This window comes from Taeniopygia guttata, chromosome 3 (genome assembly GCF_048771995.1).
Source record: "Taeniopygia guttata chromosome 3, bTaeGut7.mat, whole genome shotgun sequence".
NCBI lineage: Eukaryota > Metazoa > Chordata > Aves > Passeriformes > Estrildidae > Taeniopygia > Taeniopygia guttata.
Genome location: NC_133027.1, coordinates 96,453,253 through 96,470,668, shown reverse-complemented (window position 1 = coordinate 96,470,668; position 17,416 = coordinate 96,453,253). Strand labels below are relative to the sequence as shown.

Genomic DNA, 17,416 nt, shown 5'->3' with positions numbered 1-17,416 from the left:
CCCGCCCCGTCCGGCGGCGCCTTTCCGTGGCCATGGCGGCGCTGGGGCTCTGCCGCGCCTTCGGCGCGCTCCTGCTGTCGGCGGGCCCCCGCCGGGTCCGGCCCCCGCCGCTGCCGTCCGGACCCCAGCCCTGGCTGCCGGGGCCGGTGTCGGCGCCTGCCGCCTGCCGCGGGCTGGGCGGCTCGGCGCCGCGCTGCACCACCGACCCGCTGTGGAAGTGCCGGGCCAAGTACACCGTGCGGCCCGTGGGCATGAAGAAGACGGGCGGCCGCGACCACACAGGTGGGCGGGCGGGCTGCTGGGGCCGGCTGGGCGTGGGAGATCCCGCATGCAGCCGCTCCCTTGTCCCGCAGGCCGCGTCCGTGTGCGGGGAATCGGTGGGGGACACAAGCGGCGCTACCGCATGATCGACTTCCAGCGCCTGCGCTACGAGGAGGGGGCCCCACCGGAGCCCTTCACCGAGAAGGTCATCAGCGTCCGATACGACCCTTGCAGGCGAGTGCGGGGTGCGGGCTCGGCCCCGGGCCCGGGCAGTAGCGCCGGCCTGGCCCCCTGCTCACCCGCCGCGGGTTCTCCGTACAGGTCGGCTAACATCGCCTTGGTGGCTGGCGGCAACCGCAAGCGCTGGATCATTGCCACGGAGAACATGCAGCCAGGGAACAGCATCACGAACTCACCTCACATTAGTAGGATGGCAGGTGCACGCCAGGGCCAGGGGCAGCTGTGCTGGTCTTGCCAAGGGCTCATCGGCTGCTCCTTGCCCAACTTGTCAGCTTCTGTCTTCCAGTGTCAGCCAGTGAAGGGGATGCATACCCACTGGGGGCTCTGCCTGTTGGCACGCTGATCTGCAACCTGGAGAGCCACCCTGGGAAGGGAGCGCAGTACATCCGGGCAGCTGGTATGTCCCCACACAGGAAACCCACTGCTTGTAGGGGTTTGACTGAGCACAGGTGGAGAGGATGGTAGGGGAGCACTGGCCTGTGACAGGGATTTGCCATCTTCTTCTTATGTTAGAGTGCAGCACATCCCTTCTGAAAAGCAGGGGCAGCTCTGCCCCGTTGACTCCTCAAGGCTCTGTCTTCAGCAAGAAGTGCTGCATTCAGTACAATAGTGGGGGCCTTTGGGGAGTTACCAGCATGGGGATGTGCTTGTCACAGGGTGAGATACTTTGTCCTGCTGCTCAAGGCAGCTGCCTCCTCTCTTGCCTGCTGCAGGTACTTGTGGGGTACTGCTGCGGAAAGTGAATGGGACAGCCATCGTGCAGCTGCCGTCCAAAAGGCATATGCAGGTAAAGGAGCTGTGCTGCCTCTAGCTCGGCTGCCTGGGCACACAACCGTGTGCCCCCAGAGAGTCCTGCAGCTCTTCTCTGTCCCCTAGGTGCTGGAGACCTGCGTGGCCACGGTGGGCCGCGTGTCCAACGTGGATCACAACAAGCGGGTGATCGGGAAGGCAGGCCGGAACCGCTGGCTGGGCAAGCGCCCACACACGGGCTTGTGGCACCGCAAGGGTGGCTGGGCTGGGCGCAAGATCAAGCCTCTCCCACCCATGAAAAGCTATGTCAACCTGCCACGTGTCAAAGCAGTGGAGTGATGCCCAGGGCAAATAAAGCGTTTTTCATGCCACTGCTGTTGCATTACTGATGTCTTTTATGCACAGGGCCTTTCCTCACTTTCCCACGGGTTCTGCTGTGTTCAGTCCCTGGCTGGAGTGGGATTGGTGGGAGAGATGAGTGTGGGGCTGTGGATTGCCTTGGCTTGAGTTTGAGGTTGGTGGGTGGCCCGGTGCGGTCAATTGGCACAATCGTGTCAAATCTAGCTGCAGGACACCCGAGCTCTTCTCTCACCCTCAGCTTGTAGAGGAGTGAAGGCAAGCGGACGGGAAGGTGGCTTCCAGCCAAGGTGACTGGGAAGCTGCGAATCACAGACATCAGCTCCTCCCAGCCCCGGCAGCGCCTCACTGCTCCCTGGCCCCACTTCTACCGCCGGCCGCCGCTGCGTCCTTCCCTCGCCGCCTTCCCTGTCCCACCCTGCCCGTCCCTCTGCGCCTCCCTCAGCCCCAGCGCCCGCCGAGCTCCGCGCTGCCGCCGCCGTGCCCAGCCCTCACGGCCGCCGTCGGGCGGGGTCGGCGCAGGCGCCGCGGCCGGAGCGGCGCGGGAGCGGTGCCGGAGGTAACGCGGCGGCCTCGGCGCGGCCCCCGGCGGAGGGAGGGCGGCGGGCCGGGCGCGGCCGGGAGCGCCCTGAGCGGAGCCGGCCCGGGACGGGCCCGGGCCGTTTAGGGGAGGCCTCGGTCGCGGCCTCCGGCCGGCCGGACAAGACGTGCTGCAGCGAACCGGGCCGGGTCCAGTGCTCGGTGCCCGGCGAGCTCTCGCTTTGCCCGCGCCTGGAAGGAGCTTTGGTGCTGCCGCTGGCGCGGCCGGCCGGCACGAACACTCTCCACGGGGATGGCAGTGCCGCGCCGCCTGCCTTTAGCATGAGTGCCCGGGCACAGGCCTGTCCCTCACCGTGTCCCGGTCCCGGCTGGGCCATATGCAGCGGAGCCCTCCAGCGCAGGCTGGCGCTGGCCTCCTGATCCTGCATGTGGGCTCTGCCTGCCTCGGGCAGCTCGTTCCATCAGCACGCAGCCAGGTGTTATAGCTAAGCTTCCTGGGGAAAGCTGTCCTTCCTGGGCACTGCTGTCCGTATTCCTGCCGTGCCTGCAGTCTGTTGGACAGTCCAGAAATCACTGTGTTTTGCCCTGTTATATTGTAACTATATGCAGCTTTCCAAGGAGAAAGTAAGCCATATCTCATACTTGCTGTGTTAGGGTTGTACAGCGCTGTCCCTGAGTACAGCCGGTATAAAAGCACATTTTTATGGCTGCATTGCCATATCACCAGCACTGTGATACACAGGAACATGGCTCTCTAGCCACAGCATGCCTCAGCCACCTCTCCCCAGCTCCTGCTTCCCCTCTGTCTCTGCAGACACATCTGCTGCCATGGTGAATGAGAAGCACAATGGCACCCTGCTTGTGCAGCTGGGGCCCAAGCTGCAGGCCCGCCCAGAGAAGCTGCTCCGGCAGCGGCGAGGCCATGACGACCGTCCGGAATACCTGGTGCGGTGGAACATTGTTAGCTTGGAAGAGAGAGCAGCGGGAGGCAGCAGTGCCTCCCCTGGAGAGACCGAGGCAGAGAACATCTCCATGTGGATGTCTGCAGAAGAGGTCTGTGCCAGCTGCCCGGCACTGCTGGGCCAGAGGAGGCTGGAAGGGCCAAGGCTGAAAGAGGAGAAGGCGCCCGGTCTGTTGGCCGTGGATGCCTCGCTGGATGAAGCCTCGCTGGCCGAAGCCTCGCTGGATGAAGCCTCGCTGCTGGAGATGAAGGCCGATGTCAGGAGCCTGGTGCAGCGAGCCGGGCGCCAGGTGGCCGAGGCCGGGACACCCGAGTGCTCCATCCTGAGCACGGTGCACGTGCTGGGTGCCTACGCCAGCATTGGCTCCCTGGCAGGCGCCTTCAGGGAGGCGGGAGCCCTGGAGCTGCTGACGAGGATGCTGTGCCACAGGGAGAAGCAGATCCGCCGCAGTGCCGGCGAGATGCTGCGCGCTCTGGGTGCACACGATGCAGGTGGGGGCTGCTCCTGCTCAGTGCCACTGAGGAGGGGTTGCTGGGCAGCTGAGGGGTGCCAGGCCTTTGGGAGGGGTGAGATGCCTGGGAAGCAGCATGTCTCGGGGCTTCTTGGCAAAAGGGGAAGAATCAGTGTGGATCTTCCAGACTTCCATGGTTGCAGTTGTCTGCACCGCTCTTGGAGTTAGAAACTCTTTCCCCTGCCAGGTTTCTGAGCTGGGATGCTGATTAACTGTTAGGAGTGTGAAGGAATGTAAAGGCTCCTCTGGCAGCCCCAGCACCTCTCCTGCTCCACTGCTGGAGCCCAGCCTGGGGAATCTGTAGTTTCTCAAACTGAGAGATGCAGATGTCATTTGCAAGTTTCCCATTTGCAGGTTCAACCAGTAGCAAAGCTGATTGCCCATCCTGTTGCACAGACACAGGCAGGACTCTGACAGCACACACTTACAGCACTCACATAAACACAAGCACAGCCAGCCATGTCCCCTCCTGCTCTTCGTCCAGCAGAGACAGGTCACTGCAGCCAGCACATGCTGCATTTTCCAGGTTCAAAAGTACACACACATTCGTGGATCCCTTGGGTACCGGCATGGCCCCTCTCTCCTGAGCATGTGCCTGGATCCAAGCCCTTCTACCAGTCTCAGGGATCCCCCTGCTCATTGTTAAAGCCTGCTACTTGCTAGTAAACCTGTAGCACTTTTGTTCCACAGTTCACATTAACACATCCCTTGGGACTTCCAGCACACCCACCACCCACCTCATACCTTGGTCTGGATCCAGGACCTCCTCCTTGCTATTCCAGTGTGAAGCTTTGCTGATGAGTTACATGCACAGCAGGGTTGGGAAAGATGCAGACAGTCACCCTTTCCCACTGGCCTCAGGCACTGCAGTCCTGCTTCAGCTGCTGGTGCTGAACTCCTCACTTGCCTCCCTTGCAGCAGCTGTTCTTCAGAACTCAGACTGTTCTCTCCCCAGTGGCTGATGACCGAGGATCCCCCAACTCCAGGCACTAGCACTGGAGCTGACCCTTGCACAGTAGCTGGCATGTCAGGCCAGGGACTCCTACACACCTGATCAGAACTGAGTAATTTGATCTGGGTCAGCTGTACACCAATCTTCCTGATAACTGGCACACCAAGCTCAAATCCATGATTTGATCCAGAGAGTGATGGCACCTCCAGCTGTCACTCACTCCACTGACTGACTCCACGGGGCTCCCACACCCTCAGTGAGGCTCTGGTTCGTGGTACCAAATGCTGCTCATGCAGGTCTCACCAGCAGCTGGCACTCGGTCTTTGCAGCACGCACACAGGGTAGAGAGACTAAGTAAAGATTCAATAAGAAAGTAGGACAAACTGTCAGTCAGGTACAGGGCTGTCAAACAAACACACTGATCAGCCATGGTTTAAACATGACTGGCACCTTTTATGGCCCTTTCTCTGCACCCCCTTTTGTGTTCCTTGCCAATTCCAATTAATCAGATAATCTTACAGAAAAACAATCATTCTCACATGCCAGATGTCCTTACTAATTGTTGTCCAGATGTCCTTACTAATTGTTATGACTGACCAGATTTGTTTCCCCTCACTGCATCCATTAGCATTTGTCAGTCAGGTTTGTGATTCTTCATGTTCTTGTTTATGGTTTCCTTCTTACTTTGACTTTTTGCAGTGAAAAGGTCCTTGACTTGATACACTTAGAGGAGCAGAAAAATCTCCTTCCGTGTACCCTTGCAATGAAAACCAGTGCCAAAGGGCTTGACACAGCCCTGGTCTGTAGAGGCTGGTCCTCACCCAGTTCTCTCATTTAAGAGGAGCTGCCATGGCTTGGAAGTGCCTGATGAGACTTGGGTGCACCTGGAATGTTGCTGGTTGTGGTGTATCCCACAGGAGATGTGACTTTCCCTGTCCTAGTGCCTGAGTTCTCGCAGCTCTGCAGTGGGGCAGATGAGGGGCTGATTCAGCTTAAAACCTGACTTCTTTTCTTCCCTGGTACCCTGTTCTAGAATCAGTTATTTGGGGTTGCTGCTTTGTGAGAATCTCACAGCTTTAGGGGTAGAAAAAATACACTGTGGAGCAAAATGTTGCCACTCCAGGGGAAGGGCCAGAACATGGGTCAGGTGACACTGAGCAGCAAAGCTGTTCCTTCCCTGCAGCTCTGTCTCTGTCAGGGAAGGTAAGGTGAGGGTTGCCTTTCTGGGGCTGAAGAGTTTTTGTTGTTGCAGGGAGCCGGGCCTATGTGCTGCTGTCCCTGAGCCAGCAGGACGGCATTGAGCAGCACATGGACTTTGACAGTCGCTGCGCCTTGCTGGAGCTGTTTGCTGAGATCACGTCCTCTGCAGAGCACTGCATGTCCTTCGAGGGGATTCACCTCCCGCAGGTGGTGACAGAGCCGCCACCAGCCCTGGGCCTGCGGGGCATGAGGGGCCAGGAGGGGTGGGAGTGGGGGCCAGGGCTGGCAGCTTGTCTGGGACAAGAGGGGAGCTGAAGGTGGGCAGGTGAGCAGGACTGGCTGTGGGAAAGCTGCACAGGAGCTGGGTCTGGTGAGAGGCTGGGGGTGGTGCAGGGGCACCTGGAGAGCCTGGTCTGCGAGCAGGGAGGGGAGGGTGGGCTGAGAGGTCTCTGCTGCTGCCAGCTGGTCCGGAGCTCTCACGGGAGCCTGCCTGGGAATGAGCTGGTGGCTCAGAGAGAGCCGGGGGCTGGAAGTAATCTGCAGGCCGAGTGTGAGAGCTGTGCTTGTTGCAGATCCCTGGGAAGCAGCTGTTTGTGCTGGTGAAGCGCTACCTGTGTGTGACTTCTCTCCTGGACAAGCTGAGCAGTGGCGTGGAGCAGGGAGAGGAGCAGCAGGGCTGTGCTGTGCCCGGCCCTGTCCCTGAGGAGAGGAGCCGTGTGAAGCAGGAGTTTGAGTTCAGCATGGCCATGGCAAACTTCATCTCGGAGCTGGTGCACGTGATGGGCTGGAGCCACAGGCACAAGGCAGAGCCGCTGCCCCAGCGGGACCTGCAGCCTCGCCCTGCCCGCTCCATCTTCCAGCACAAGACCCCAGCCAGCACTGCTGCCGAAGCAGCCCCCACGTCCCCAGTGAAGGAGCCTGTGACCTTCAAGACGCGCTCGGCCTTCCCGAGCCGCAGCAGCTACGTGGACTACGTGCAGGCCACGCTGGTGAGCGGCATGCGGGTGCGCATGCTCGAGGACTACGAGCAGGTCAGCGCTGGCGATGAAGGCGACTTCCGCCGCAGCAATGATGGCATGCCCCCGGTGCAGGTAATGCTGCTGGGGGAGCAGGTGCTGCCAAGGGGCATGTCTGCTCTCTTGTGCAGCCTTGCATGGGAGCAGTGGGGTTGGGCTTGCCTTCTAGCAGCTGGGTGTATTCTGGGCTCTCCTCTTCAGGTGTACTGGCAAGCTCTGGGCTGTACGTACTGGGTTCACTGGCACATGGTTGAGATCATTGGCCCTTCAGAACAAAAGGAGCTTGAGGGCCAGGAGAAGGTGAATACCCTGACACGAAACCACAGACTGAGAGCAGGTGAGCAGCCCATCGGTCTCCTTCAAGCCTGTTCCAACTCTCCCATTGCCCTCCTGTCACCTTCCTTTCTCCCAACAAGCTGGGGACCTCTTCTGCCCAGCATGAGCTCTTTTCTTGGAGAATGAGGAGTGTGCAGCAGAGGACGGGGGAGTTGGCAGAGTTGACAGTGCCCTTCCTTGCTCTGCTCCCCTGCAGTTCCACAGCCATTCCTGTGCAAGCCCTTGGGGGGGCTGTACTCCCTGCCTTACCTGGGGCAGCGGCTGCCCAAGGCTGCAGACACACTGAGCCGTGCCGAGTGGTGGGAGCTGCTCTTCTTTGTGAGGAAGCTGGGAGCACAGGAGCAGAAAGAGATCACCTGTCTGATCCAGCAGCACCAGGGAGAGCAGGTAGGGGCCAGTGCCTGCAGCAGGGAGATGGGAGGGAGGAGCAAAGGGAGCATTAGGGAAAGGAGCAGGCCCAGAGGAGATGGCAAGTGTGAGCTGTGCAGGGACAGCCTGAACGGGGCAGAAGCTTGGAGAGCTTGGCCCAGCAGAGCAGTGAGTGGAGATGAGGGGAAAGGCAGTGTCCCCTGACTGGAAGAGTGAGTGTCCAGCAGGGCTTGGGCAGGTGAGGCAAGGCCGTGGGGTCATTCTGCCAGTTGCAGTTGGGTGGTGAGCACGGGTGGGGAGGTGTGGGCTGGGGACAGGCAGGGGAGGGTGGCAGTGGGGAGTGGCCCTGGGCACCTCTGGTGGTGCAGCCTTTCTGTCCGTTGTGCCAGTGGCTGCCACAAGGGCCGTGGGGTGCGTGGCGAGGCCAAGATGAACTTGCCCCCGTGGGTGTGGCTGTCACAGGTGGATGAAGAAGCCCTGATGCAGCTGTCGGTACCTGTGGAGCTGGCCCAGAAGGTGCTGCAGGTCCTGGAGAAGCGGTGCCAGGGCATCTCTCTGCGTGACCTGCGTGGCTCCCGTGTCTATGCCAGACACTTCCTCGGGAGAGGGGCAGAGCAGGATGGTGGAGGGAGCACCACAGCATCCTCAGAGGGTGACAGGAGCACCGGCCCTGAAGGCACAATGGCCAAGGCAGCGGAGGGAGACCTTTCTGCAGCCCCAGGGCCACCCCAAGGCTGCAGTGAAGCGGCAGTGAAGTCGGATTCCCAGCTGTTCAGCGAGCTCTTGGAGAGGGAAGGGCTGTTCTTGCCAGAGGTGACGGAGGAGCAGAGCCAAGGTGATGTCCTGCCGCACGCTGGGGCGCAGGTGCAGTGCTGGCAGCAGCACTGCTGCCTCCACAGGGGAAGGCTCTGGGCAGGGCATGGGGCCATGAGCCAGGGCTGCCTGAAGTGGGGGTGCCTGTGGGTGCTGGGTGTGTGGGGGTGTGGCGCCCTGGGAGCTGCTGGAGGTGTCACCTCCAGGCTGTCCTGACGCCTCCGTCCCTCTGGCCAGCGTTGGGCGGCTCCAAGGGGCTGAGTGAGAGCGGCTCGCTGGCCGAGGTTGCGGCTGTGGCGGAGGTGATCCAGAGCAGCAGCTCAGCGGTGGGGCTGCGCTTAGCTGGGCTCAAGCACATCCTGAAGATGCTGGAGGAGGAGCCCAAGTCGGAGCAGCAAGTCGGCACAGCCCAGGGCGGGCTGGGCAGCGGGAGAGCTGGGTGAGTGCTGGGGTGCTGCGCACTCCTCCTGCTGCCTGGAGAGGGCCCTGTGGGCAGGGTGGGGGAGCGTGCTGAGCTGGGAGAGCGGGAGTGTGAAGGGTGGTACGTGCAAGAGGAAAGGTGGGTTTTGTGTCCCTTTGTCCCAGGCAGGCTCATTGGCAGGGCTGTCCCAGCTGCAGCGTGGGCAGGAAGGAGGTGGCTGTCAGGGCCCAAGGGGGCTCTGCCTGAGGTGTCCTGTGACACGCAGGGAGAAGCTGGTGCAGGTGTCAGTGGAGCTGCTGAGCACGGAGGTGGCAGAGAAGGCGCTGGTGGCGGTGACGCTGCGGCTGCTGGCCGTGCTGCTGGCCCGGTACGAGTGGCGGGTGCCCTTTGCCACGGAGGGCGGCGTGCGGGCCGTGCTGGCCTGCATGCAGCAGCACGGCTGCTCCGCCCTGGTGCAGCAGGCCGGGCTGGCGGTGAGTGCCGGGGCATGCGGGGGTGCGCAGGGGTGCATTGGCTGCCCCGGGCGTGGCGGAGGGGCCGCTCCCTGTGCGCCGCTCTCCTCCTCGCAGGCCCTGAAGGTGCTGGTGGGAGCTGCGGACGCTGAGCCGGGAGGTGCCGGTGGGAAGTGCTTGCCCTGGAACCACGGCGACGCACAGATGATGCGGGAGATCTTTGCCAGCATCGGCTCTGCCTCCAGCAAGGGCTCTGCCGGCCTGCTGAGCAGCATCCCTGCTGCCCTGAGCACCATGCAGAGGGTCCCAGGGTAGGGGCAGAGTGTGGAGAGCGGCTGAGGTTGGGGGGAAGGATGGGCAGGGCGGGCAGGTGGCTTGTGGGTGCAGGGGAGGCTCTGTGCCTGGGGGAGGAGAGTGGCACGGCTGTGTCCCCGCAGGGGCTCCTCAGGGGTGCAGAACGGGCTGCTGGTGGTGAACATGCTGATGGATGGGCACCGGGGCCTGGCGGAGCAGCTGGCGTGCTGCGATCTCCCGGCGGTGCTGCAGAGCTGCTGGAGGGCCGGGCAGAGCAGCGGCTGCCCCCAGGCAGTGCTGGCCCTCAGCGCCATCAATCGCCTGGCGGAGCACGGGCTGCCCCCGGGCCCGGAGGGAGCAGGTACCGTGCTGCCCACCCTGCCCGTGCCACGGCCCCGTGGGTGCCACGGGCAGGGCTGCCTGGCCCGGCAGGGCAGAGCACCCTGAGGGGCTGCTGCCGCTGGAGTGAGTGCCTGGGCTGGGCTCACGTGTCCTTGTCATGGCAGGCAGAGAGGTCCTGTTGGACCCGAAGGGTGTGCAGGTGCTGCTGGGTGGCCTGGACGATGGCGGCTTGTCCAAGGAGGTGGTGGTGGCCCTGGAGCGGCAGCTGTGCAGCGAAGGCCCTGTTCCCTGTGGCCAGGTGGCCCAGCTGCTGCAGGACCACAGCTGCTTCAGGCTGTTGCTGCGCAGCTTGGAGCTGCTGGGGACAGAGAAGGCCGTGAGCCTGAGCATCCTCAGGTGGGTGCAGGGCGACTGGGGGGAGTCTGGGACCCCCTGAGCAGGTGTGTGAGTGCTGGTGGTCATGCTGGGGAGACCCAGGGCATGTTTGTGGGCCCTGGTGGGGATGTTCTTCACTGGGGACAGGCTCACCCCAGCCCGTAGGCAGGTGTTGATTGGTGTGTCCTGGGGCACAGGGCCATGTGGAGCCACAGCAGCTGTGCCTGGGTGCTGGTGGGGACATACAGGGCAGCAGAGGACATGCCTGGGTGCTGGTGGGGTGTGCAAGATGCCAGGGGAGCCTTGGTTCCCAGTCCTTGAGAGGTGCCTTCCAGGTGGGGCAGGGAAGCAGGGCTGCCTGTAGCACTGCTGTCCCTGTGCCCCGGCCTGAGCAGGCCCCCTGTGTCACCCAGGATCCTGAACAAGTTCCTGGACAGTTACGAGGAGGATGTGCTGCCCTGGCATGAGTGTGTGGAGCCCTGTGTGTCCTTCCTGATCACCCACAGCAGCAGCTGGGAGGTGAGGGGGCCCCGGGACTCCCGGCAGGCAGGGTGGCTGTGCTGGCTGTGCCTCAGCCAGGCTGGGCAAGCAGGGCCCCGCGGGTGGCAGCCTGGCCTTGTGTCTGAGGTGCTGGGAGAGGTGGGGAGCGGCTGTCCTGGCCGTGTCCGTGACCTGGTGGCCCTGTGCCCAGTCTGGCTGTGCCTGGCCAGGCTCTGGTGGGGCTGGGATGAGGGGAATGGAGCTGCAGCTCCGGCTGCTGGGGGGCCCTGGGGAGTTGCCAGCAGTGCCCCACGTCTGCTCACAGCTGCATCTCAGTAGGTGCTGCAGGAGGTCGTTGGCTTCCTGCACCGCCTGGGCAGTGCCAGCAAGGACTGTGTGGTGGTGATGTGCCACGTGGGCACCCACGAGGCTCTGTCCAAAGCCCTGGAAAAGCACAGCACAGTCCCAGCGTTGGCGCCGGCCCTGCTCGACCTGGTGACGGAGTGTGAGAAGTACGCCGGCCTCTACAAGAAGCTGATGAGCAGCATCTTGGCTGGCTGCATCCAGGTGAGCCTGGGGAGGCACAGCTGCCTGAGGATTTGGGTCTGGGGGCGTCAGGCTGTCCCTGCTGCTGAGGGACGGCCTTGTGCTCTCTGCCTGGCACAGCCCTGCAGGGGCTGAGGGGAGGAGGACCTGGGGCCCCTGGTAAGAGCCTTGACCCATCCCACAGCTGGTCCTGGGACAGATTGAGGAGCACCGCCGGAGCCAGCAGCCCATCAGCATCCCCTTCTTTGATGTCTTCCTGCACAACCTATGCCAAGGTGAGTGGAGGCAGGGGGAGTTGAGCCCAGGCTTGGTGGCTGGAAGCTCCTTGTGCTCTGCCCACAGGCTCCAGCATGGAGGTGAAGGAGGACAAGTGCTGGGAGAAGGTGCAGGTCTCTTCCAACTTACACCAGGCCAGCAAGCTCACGGACAGGAACCCCAGGACCTACTGGGAGTCAAACGGCAGCACCGGCTCCCACTTCATCACTGTGCACATGCAGTGTGGAGTGGTGATCAGGTGGGGCAGGGCCAGCAGGGCTGTGTGTGGAGGAGAGGGCTTTGGGGATCTGTGCCAGCCCTGCCACAGTGTCCCCGTCCTGGGGGCAGCAGGACTGACGGGCAGGGCGTGGTGCTGTCAGGGTTAGGGCAGGGAGGCGGGGATGGCCGGGCAGCCCCGTGTTTGCTGTGCTGCAGGGAGCTGAGCATGCTGGTGGCCAGCGAGGACTCCAGCTATATGCCATCGAGGGTCGTGGTGCTGGGTGGGGACAGCCCTGCCACCATCAGGACGGAGCTCAATGCGGTGAGTCCCCGTGGGAGTGGCGGGCTGGTCCTTGCCGTGCCCCGTGGAGGTGTGGCTGTGGTGTGAGGCCCTGGGAGGTGCCCTCGGGGAGGTGGGAATGGCAGGAGCTGCGCTGTGGGATCCTCCTTGGGCTGCCTGTCTCGCTGAGGGCTGATGCCTCCCTGCAGGTGACCATCCTGCCCTCGGACAGCAGAGTGATCCTGCTGGAGAACATGACCCGCTTCTGGCCCATCATCCAGATCCGGGTGAAGCGGTGCCAGCAGGTAGGGGAGCCGGGGCTGGGCCTGGGAGCGGGCAGTGTGGGGCGCTGGGGCTGTGCCCCAGGAACTGAGGGTCCCGCTGTCCTGTAGGGTGGCATCGACACACGCGTGCGTGGCATCGAGGTGCTGGGTCCCAAGCCCACCTTCTGGCCCATCTTCAAGGAGCAGCTGTGCCGGCGGACGTTCCTCTCCTGCACTGCTCGGGCTCATGCCTGGAGCCAGGAGATCTGCCGGGACCGGGGGCGGCTGCTGCAGCTCTTTGGCAGGTGAGTCGTGTCCCGGCTGTGCCATCGCATCCCTGGTGTCCCGGGGGGACATGGCTGACAGCCTGTGAGGGGACTGCAGGGCTGGGAAAGGAGCAGCTGGCTGTGCCACCTGGATGGGAGGGGCCCTTGCTCCTTCCTGGCCACCAGAGATCCTTCCTGGCCGGGGCCACCTTGGGGTCATCTGGGTTTAAGCTGGGCTACCCCCCTAGAGCAGGATGCCGGTCCCCCCAGGGCTGGCACGTCCTGACAGAGGTTGGCCAGGCACAGCAGGATCTCGTGGCCACAGGCACTGCCCAGCCCCCATTTGGCAGGAGGGGCGAGGGCCCCAAGGGCCATTGGGGGCAGGCCCCAGAGACAGCAAGGGGCTCTCCCTGGCTGCTGGGGGCTAGTGGGGCCAGCGAGCCATCATGCCTTGGCAAAGGGCAGAGCAGGGAGCCACCACTGCGCTCTGCTTTCCCATGGGAGTTCTCCAGCCCTTGGCACCGTGTGCTGCCCGGTTGCTGTTGCAGGTTGAACCGGGCGCTGCGGCACGAGCAGGGCTTTGCCAACTGCTTCCTTCCCGACAACGAGGCAGCCCGGGCACTGGGCAGGACGTTCTGGGAGGCCCTGGTGAACCCCTTGGTGCAGAGCATCACCAGCCCAGGTACCCTGCGCTCTCCGGGACCCACCTGTGCCGTGCCCCAGGCAGAGGCACCTGGCTCTGAGTCTGGTTGGCCTCGCAGACCCTGATGGTGTCAGTCCCCTGGGCTGGCTGCTGACTGAGTACCTGGAGAGCGTGGAGCTGCCCCGCCGTGCCCCGGGACACAGGGCTGCCTTTGCTTCCTGCGTGCGGCGCCTGACCCAGCTCCTGGTGCACGTGGACCCCGGCGGCCCCGAGCCAGAGGAGACCAGAGCAGCTGGTGAGCCAGAGGCTGCTCCAGAGTGCCAGGCTGTGGCCCTGGGGCTCCTCTGGGGAGCATCCTATGGCGCAGAGGCTCCTGAGCCGGGTCATGCTCAGGTCATGCTCATGCTTGTGGTCATGCCCCAGCAGTGGCCGTGCCTCTCCAGCGTCCCCTCAGCCCTGCTGTGGTAGGTCAGTGTGCGGGGCCTGCTCATGGAGCCAGACTGAGCCTGAGGTTGACCCTTGGCAGGTGGGAAGGAAAGGAAGAACAAGGAGGTGCCAGCCAGGACTGCAAAAGCAGTGGTGGAGAAGTCGAGAGGCCTGTGGGGGATTTCGCAGTGCTGGCGTGGTGTGGTGCAGCAGCAGGTAGAGCTTGGAGGGCTGACTGGGAGGGGTGTGGGACCTTCCCTGGGTGGTTGGAGCAGGGAGCGGGGTCTGGCAGTGCCCTGGGAGCATGGGGAAGGCAGAGGGCTGTACCTGGCCTCCACAGAGCCTGGAGCGATGTGGGGACAGCCCTGCTGTGCTTGTCATGCTGGCACGGCTCGAGTGTCAGCCAGGCCAGGAGACAGGTCCGGTGCCAGGCTGTTCTTTCCTGCTGGGCTGCTGCTGCGTGTCCATAGTGCCCCACAGCCCCTGGCCGGCCCTCAGAGCTGCGCTCCCACCTTGGCAGCCCCACAGCAGCAGCAGCAGCAGGGCCCCGAGTCCCAGGGAGCCAGGCACTTGGTGTCGCAGGGCAGGGCTGGGGATGTTCAGGGGCACGTCCTGCCGCGGGCTCAGCCCTGGCGCTGCTCCCGCAGGTGCAGCGGTTCCTGGAGGCGGCGGGGCAGGCGCCGGACCTTGCGGAGCGCTACTGCCGGCTGTACCGGCGCCTGCGCGGGGCCACGGAGGAGCTCTTTGGGCAGCAGGCCGCCTTTGTGCTGGCCCTGGGCCAGGGCTTTGCGGGGGCTTTGCTGCAGCTCTCCTTCCTGACTGCGCTGCACGTGAGTCGAGGGAGCGCGGCCCCGGTGCTGTGGCCCTGGGCGAGGGCTGGGGAGCTGCCCTGGCCCACGGCACTGGGGCAAGCTCTGGGTGGGTGGTGTCCTGTTCCCTCTGAGCCACAGAGCCCTGCCCTGGCACCCCGGATGGTGCCCAGCTCAGGTGCGTGGTGCTCATCCCAGGGCGGGCCCGGCCCTGGCACACTCCGGCCTTGGGCTGGTGCCTGGGCACCCTCGGTCCCTCCCTGGGTGTGCCAGAGTTTCCCAGCTGCTCCCTGCAGGGACATTCCCCCATCCCGGCCCTGTGGGCACCTGGTGAGTCCTGTCTGCAGCCAGCCCTGTCCCTCGCAGGTGAGTGAGCAGTTTGCCCGCTACCTTGACGTGCAGATCCAGGAGCTCCGCAGGGCTGCGGGCAGCACGGGGCCTCTGGAGCGGCTGCAGCATTTCTTGGAGCCCTTTGTCGTCTTCAGTGGCCTGGAGTTTGCCCACAGCTTTGAACACTTCTACAGGTGAGGCTGCTGTGTCTCCAGAACCAGGGGCCTGCTGCAGCGTGGCCTGCTGTGGCAGTGGTGCTCCCGCTTTGCTTTTATGGGATCATGGAGTGCAGAGGGCCTGTGGGTGCTGCCAGTGTGTGGAATCACATTCCCTGCTGGGGACAGGGAGGGGACACGTGTGTGCTGCCAGGGCCATGTGCCGTGGAATGCGGCTGGGCTCGGACCTGTGGCTGTCTCCTGGTGGGTGGCTGATGGCCATGGGGCTCGGGGCCAGCCCTGACTGAAGCTGGTGGCCATGGCAGGCACTACCTGGGGGACCGGCTCCTGACACAAGGGCCGTCGTGGCTGGAGGAAGGCATCGTGGAGCAGATCGGGCTGTGCTTCCCCAGCCGCTTTCCCCAAGATATGCTGAGCAACTTGGCCGAGTCGGAGGAGCTCCAGCGGCAGTTCTGCCTCTTCCAGCTGCAGGAGCAGGATAAGCGGCTGCTGGAGCTGGACACGGGCCTGGACGAGGTGAGAGGGAAGGGGGTGTGGGGAGGCCGTGGGAGGCCGGAGGCCGCCGGCTTTCCTTGCGGGGATCCCGGAGCCTGACTTGAGCTGCCCTCGTGCCCCTGTGCCCAGGTGCTGGGAACAGCCGCAGTGGCAGACGTGCCAGAGGTGAAGGTGCTGGCCCTGTCCCCGCGCTGCTGGCCTGTTTCCCCGCTGTGTTACATGGATAACCCTGGGAGGTTTTTCCCGGCGGTGCTGAGCTCCCCACTGGATGAGTTTGCTGACTTCTGCCGGCAGAGTGAGTGCTGTGGCCGGGGGTGTGCCCAGACCCTCCAGGGCAGCTCAGCCACAAGTAGTGGTGGGCTGGGAGTGCCTGGCAGGACTGGTCCCAGTCCCTGGCACTGACACTGTCCCTGGCAGGCCAGAGCCAGCTGGGCTGGGAGTGCACAAAGCCCCGTCGGCTGCAGTGGACGTGGCTGGGCCACGCCAAGCTGCAGTTTGGAGACTGCGTTCTGCACGTGTCCACACTGCAGATGTACATCCTGCTGTGCTTCAACAGCGCCCAGGTAGGGGCTGGAGCCACGATGGGGCCAGGGAGGCAGGGGAGGCTGGAGCACGGCAGGGCTGTGTCCTCCCTTTCCTTCTGGTGGGGTCTCCAGCGGTGTTTGGGGCACGGGACCCCATTCTTAGGCAGGGCCGTGGCCAGTGAGTCTTGGCCATTGCTCTCCCACCCTGTGCTGCAGGAGGTGGCTGTGGAGGCCCTGCTGCAGGCTACAGGGCTCCCTGCTGACCTGGTGCACCAAGCACTGACACCGCTGACCCATGGCCAGGGCATCCTGGTGGGGAGCTGCACGCCAGGGGGTGAGTGCAGGGCTGGGGCACCCAGGGGAGGGGCTGGCCTGAACCCCGAGGGGGTGCTGGGCTTAGGGGTGCAGGAGCTTTGTAGGGCTGGTGAAGGGGCTGGGTCCACGTGTTGGTGCTCAGGGCACGGGGTGTGTGTCAAGGTGGGGCCTGAGGCCAATGTAGGGCTGGGGGTGATGTGTGGGGTGTGGCTCGGGGCCATGGATGGGGCCAGGGTCAGCGTGGGTGGGTGGGTCTCAGGTCTGTGTATGGGCTGGGGCCAGGGGCCGTGTGCATGGCTGTGGCTTGGGGCCACATGCTGGGGACAGGGCTGGGGTGGCCGCGGTGCAGGCAGCTGCAGGAGGCCCAGCTTGGGTCCCCCAGCCACACGTGTGTCCTGGGGCTCCTTCAGGGCCCAGCTCGAGGCTTGGCTGAGCCTGGGTTGGGGGCTGGCTCCAGGTGCACTGCGGCTGAACCAGGCAGCCCTGGCCCAGAGCTCCGGCCGCCAGCTGAGGCTGCTGCCCCAGCAGAGGTACCTGCGGACAGAGAGGGCCGAGGTGAGCGCCCTGGAAAGGAAGAGGAACGTCCTGTGCTGCCTCATCACCCGCATCCTCAAGGTGGAGAAGCAGCTGCACATCGACAACCTGGTGTTCAGGGTATGGGGGTGGCGTGGGCAGAGGGGGCACAGGGGCTGCGTGGGGCTGCAGCCACTGCAGTGGGGCTCCCTTGCTGCCGTAGGTGATCGATGCCTGTCAGAAGGGCGAGCTGGGCCCAGGGGTGCAGTTCCTGAGCTTCTGCTGCCACAGTGTGGACGTGCTGTCCTGCATCCTGCACCTGCTGAACCAGGGCTATCTCCAGCGCCAGGAGGGGAAGCCTCATGTCTTGGAATACATCTCTGCTGAATCCACAACACTCCCCACTTCTCAGGTCCAGCCACAGGTTGCCTTCCAGACTGTAGAGATCAAGACAGCAGCAAGCCTGGCCTCTACTGTCCCTGAAAAGAGACAGACTTTTTCCACATTCAGGTAGATGAGGACCTGGCTGGGAGAACTCAGGTTGAATCCAGTCTATCTCTTCCTAAACACATGTGAGTTTTATTTAAATAAATGAGCCAAGCTCCACCCAGTTCCACCGTGTAGTCTGTTGGAGAGCTCAGCTGGTCCATGGTTGGGAGTGTGGCCAGGCCATACCCATGTGCTC

General features: G+C 63.8%; 2 protein-coding genes across 2 annotated transcripts; both read left to right on the top strand.

Annotated features, from left to right (window-relative positions):
• Positions 1-26: 26 nt before the first annotated feature.
• Positions 27-1,622, top strand: MRPL2 (mitochondrial ribosomal protein L2). Its single transcript, NM_001245740.2, is given in 6 exon segments — positions 27-282; positions 354-495; positions 583-698; positions 788-898; positions 1,215-1,288; positions 1,378-1,622. Coding segments are annotated over 6 exon segments (906 nt in total). The 5' UTR covers positions 27-32; the 3' UTR covers positions 1,591-1,622.
• A 458-nt stretch (positions 1,623-2,080) lies between these two features.
• On the top strand, positions 2,081-17,337 carry LOC100222956 (cullin-9). The gene is made up of 30 exons (XM_030268912.4): positions 2,081-2,167; positions 2,963-3,601; positions 5,826-5,980; positions 6,346-6,864; positions 6,991-7,126; positions 7,322-7,512; positions 7,957-8,329; positions 8,545-8,746; positions 8,994-9,201; positions 9,298-9,491; positions 9,618-9,835; positions 9,981-10,212; positions 10,605-10,710; positions 11,011-11,238; positions 11,402-11,492; positions 11,560-11,731; positions 11,908-12,013; positions 12,181-12,276; positions 12,364-12,539; positions 13,049-13,182; positions 13,262-13,438; positions 13,670-13,785; positions 14,217-14,399; positions 14,745-14,902; positions 15,190-15,400; positions 15,509-15,674; positions 15,797-15,942; positions 16,120-16,237; positions 16,676-16,872; positions 16,955-17,337. Exons 2-30 carry the CDS (start codon positions 2,977-2,979, stop codon positions 17,243-17,245), a joined length of 5,925 nt encoding a protein of 1,974 aa, XP_030124772.4. The 5' UTR covers positions 2,081-2,167; positions 2,963-2,976; the 3' UTR covers positions 17,246-17,337.
• The last annotated feature ends 79 nt before the right edge of the window (positions 17,338-17,416 follow it).